Source organism: Triticum dicoccoides, chromosome 3B, assembly GCF_002162155.2.
Source record: "Triticum dicoccoides isolate Atlit2015 ecotype Zavitan chromosome 3B, WEW_v2.0, whole genome shotgun sequence".
NCBI classification, from domain to species: domain Eukaryota; kingdom Viridiplantae; phylum Streptophyta; class Magnoliopsida; order Poales; family Poaceae; genus Triticum; species Triticum dicoccoides.
Genome location: NC_041385.1, coordinates 770806639 through 770809766, shown reverse-complemented (window position 1 = coordinate 770809766; position 3128 = coordinate 770806639). Strand labels below are relative to the sequence as shown.

The 3128-nt window shown below is 52.8% G+C and overlaps 1 protein-coding gene across 1 annotated transcript; it reads left to right on the top strand.

Annotated features, from left to right (window-relative positions):
* Positions 1-358: 358 nt before the first annotated feature.
* On the top strand, positions 359-2579 carry LOC119278397 (F-box/FBD/LRR-repeat protein At1g13570-like). Its single transcript, XM_037559750.1, has 3 exons — positions 359-1487; positions 1582-1716; positions 1876-2579. The coding sequence occupies exons 1-3, from the start codon at positions 441-443 to the stop codon at positions 2293-2295; spliced, it is 1602 nt and encodes a 533-aa protein (XP_037415647.1). The 5' UTR covers positions 359-440; the 3' UTR covers positions 2296-2579.
* Positions 2580-3128: the final 549 nt, after the last annotated feature.

The window sequence follows — 3128 nt, the reverse complement described above, 5'->3', positions numbered from 1 at the left end:
ATCATTAATAATTTTCTGCTAAAATTATTTTTTCAATAGTTTAACCCTTCCGAACCTGTTTTAGCAGCATTTGGTCCCCCTAATACATATTTTGTGGCTCCGCCACTGTTTACGATACCCATGCCGCAACTAATTGGCAAGTCGGTGCCGAAGCCAGGTGATTTGCAAAGTTATTATTGAAATCGTTTGCAAATTCCTTTCTGGAGGATCATTGAATGTATTGAAGCAAATTCGTTTCTCTTGTTCTTGGAGAAGAGCGGCTGTTTCATGGGCCCAGGGGGTACCTGATTCCGACATTTGGCCCAATATCAAGCCAGTGACATCTCAGCTCACCACCACTCATTCTGAGTCACCACCACCGGCCGCCACCACTCCCCTCACTGCTCCAAACCGAAACCCTCGCCGACTCCTCCCCCCACCCCCCTCCTCCACCGGCGGCCATGGACGACTCGCATGTGATCCAGGGCATCTCCTGGGGCGACATGGTCGCGCACATGGAGCGCGGCGGCATGGACCGCGGCATGGTGTATTTCGGCTATAACCTGATTCTCCACTACGTCTACAGCTACCTCCCCGACCCGCCCGTCTCCCCCTCCCCCGCCGCCACCCTCTCGCTCTCCGCCGCGCCCTCGCCCCCCGACGCCGTCGACCGCATCAGCCGCCTCCCCGACGCGGTCCTCCGCGACATCGTCTCCCGCCTCCCCGCCAAGGACGCCGCGCGCACCGCCGCCCTCGCCTCGCGCTGGCGGCCCCTCTGGCGCTCGGCTCCTCTCACTCTCGCCGACAGCCACCTGCTTCCGGACGGCGGCGCGGGCGGTCAGCTCGTCATCGGCGCTGCCTCTCCCCGCGCCGTCACCGACGCGGTGTCCCGCGTCCTCGCGGCGCACCCGGGGCCCTTCCGCTGCGTCCACCTCACCCGCAGCACCATGGAGGAGCACCGCGGCGAGATGGCCCGCTGGCTCGACATCCTCGCCGCCAAGGGGGTCCAAGAACTCGTCTTTGTCAACCGCCCTTTGCCGATAGACCTGCGCCTCCCCGCCACCATCTTCAGCTGCGCCTCCCTCACCCGCCTCCATCTCGGCATCTGGAGGCTCCCGGACACCGCCGCCGTACCGCGCGCCGCCAGATTCCCCAATCTCCGGGAGCTCGGCCTCTATTGGAATTCCATGGAGGACCGTGATCTCGACTTCATGCTTGAAAGAAGCCCCGTCCTGGAGTCGCTCTTCATCATGGGATTCCAGAGCGGATTACGCCTCCGCCTCGTCAACCACAGCATCCGCTGCATTCAGCTGGGCTTTTCCTTCGCGGAGGACATCGACGTGGTGGACGCCCCTAGCCTGGAGAGGCTCTTTCAGTTTGCCGAGCTCACCGATTCCCCCAAGATGAACAATGGCCGCTCCACCAGGAAACGCTCTTCTATGATCAAGATTGGCTCTGCTCCTAAACTGCGTGTGCTGGGATACCTTAAGCCAGGAGAGCAAGAGCTGGTACTGGTAGATCCTACTTTAATTTGCATGTGTAGATGTGCCGTGTCAGTTAACAATGCTAATGTATGATCCTCTGTCCCTGGGTGAATTGCAGGCTGGGAGCAAGGAGAACATTGTCCCTAGTGTGCAGATTTTGGGCATAGAGGTGCAGTTCGGTGTCCGCAATGCTGTCAAGAAAGTGCCTGGCTTCCTCAGATGCTTCCCCAACCTGGAGACGCTCCATGTCCATGTAAAATTGGTTAACTTTGAATGAGATACACTTGCTGCATTGGCATTTTTTGCAATGGTCAGAAATGTGAATATCTAGCATGGTCAGAAATGTGAATCAGACTAATTATCTAATTAATCAGTGCCCTGTTGATAGATTCCTGATCGATTTCATCTGCAGTCCCACCCCATATCTGAAGAGTCCACTGGCAAGGTGAATGTCAAGTTCTGGCAGGACGGAGGTCCCATCAAATGCATCCTGCAGAGCATGAAGAAGGTGTTCTTCTATGAGTTCCGAGGGTCGAGAAGCGAGGCTGCTTTCCTCAAGTTCGTCGCGGAGAAGGCTCGGGTGCTGGAGCAGATGGTGGTTGTGGTGGCCATAGAGTGTTTCTCCCTGGGGGATGATAATGTGAGGGTGAAGCTGAAGCCTCTAACCAGCGCAAAATGGAACAGCAAAGCTTGCAGACTAGAGCTCTTCAAGAGCCCGGTCACTGACGGTTCAGGTCATGCTTACAACCACGAACTAGCTTCTGATTTTGAGTTTGCTGACCCTTTTGACCTCAAGTACTACAAAAGAGCAGAAAGGATCTCTGTAAGTTAATTGGTAGAAGACTGCTGGTACCTTGCTGGACTTTGTGTTGTTGCAGCAGCTAAAAAACCTACTTCTCTGGCAAGCTGTGATATGCTTTCTGCAGGCAGTGTATTACATGATGTGGTTGTTTGTGCCAAATTAAGTCCTATTATGTGGCTGGATGCTTGGTTGTTTTTCTGGCTTGACCGTTGCACGGTTATCGCGTTTGTTTGTTATGTTGTTACCTATGCATAGTGAAAGATGGGTTCAGTTGAGGCAGGAAGTTGCTGCTTCCAAATGCCTTTTCTTTTCCAGCTTAACTGTCACAATTTGTTTGCTGTAATCGCTTCATGGAAGAACCTAAACTGTTTACATGGCAGTGTGTGATACAACTCTTCTGAAGTAGATTGAGATTTCATTCTGCTTCCTCGTGCTCTCTGTAGAATGCTTCTAAATTTCCTGTTTTGTCCAACTGCAGTTTCTTGACTTAACTTGCTATGCATTAGGTTGGTCTCACCCTCAGACCGATGCGCTGGGCCGCTGGCTGAGCACGTTTTTGCCCAGGCTTGCTATGCATTAAGTTGGTCTCACCTTCTCGGTTAGTTGTTCTGGCGAAGAGGACGCAGGCACTGTATTACAAATGGTTTGCTGTAACTGATGTATCTGGACATTGCAACAAGCACCAAGCAGGACATATGGGCATAGTTCAGTTGCAAATGAATCTGAATATGTGAGTTGTTATAATCCATCGGGCAATAGATTTGGTTTTCTATTCACTTTATTATACAAAAGTCACCTCAACACCGAATAGTTTGACCAGCAACAGGTACGCGGCTCACTATACACCGTGTCAAGTCCATTAA

Excerpts from the sequence above, each read along its gene's own strand:
- LOC119278397 (XM_037559750.1), top strand. The coding sequence starts at position 441 with ATGGACGACTCGCATGTGATCCAGGGCATCTCCTGGGGCGACATGGTC. Across the intron at positions 1,488-1,581 it reads AGCCAGGAGAGCAAGAGCTG|GCTGGGAGCAAGGAGAACAT; the intron begins GTACTGGTAGAT and ends GGTGAATTGCAG. Across the intron at positions 1,717-1,875 it reads TGGAGACGCTCCATGTCCAT|TCCCACCCCATATCTGAAGA; the intron begins GTAAAATTGGTT and ends TTTCATCTGCAG.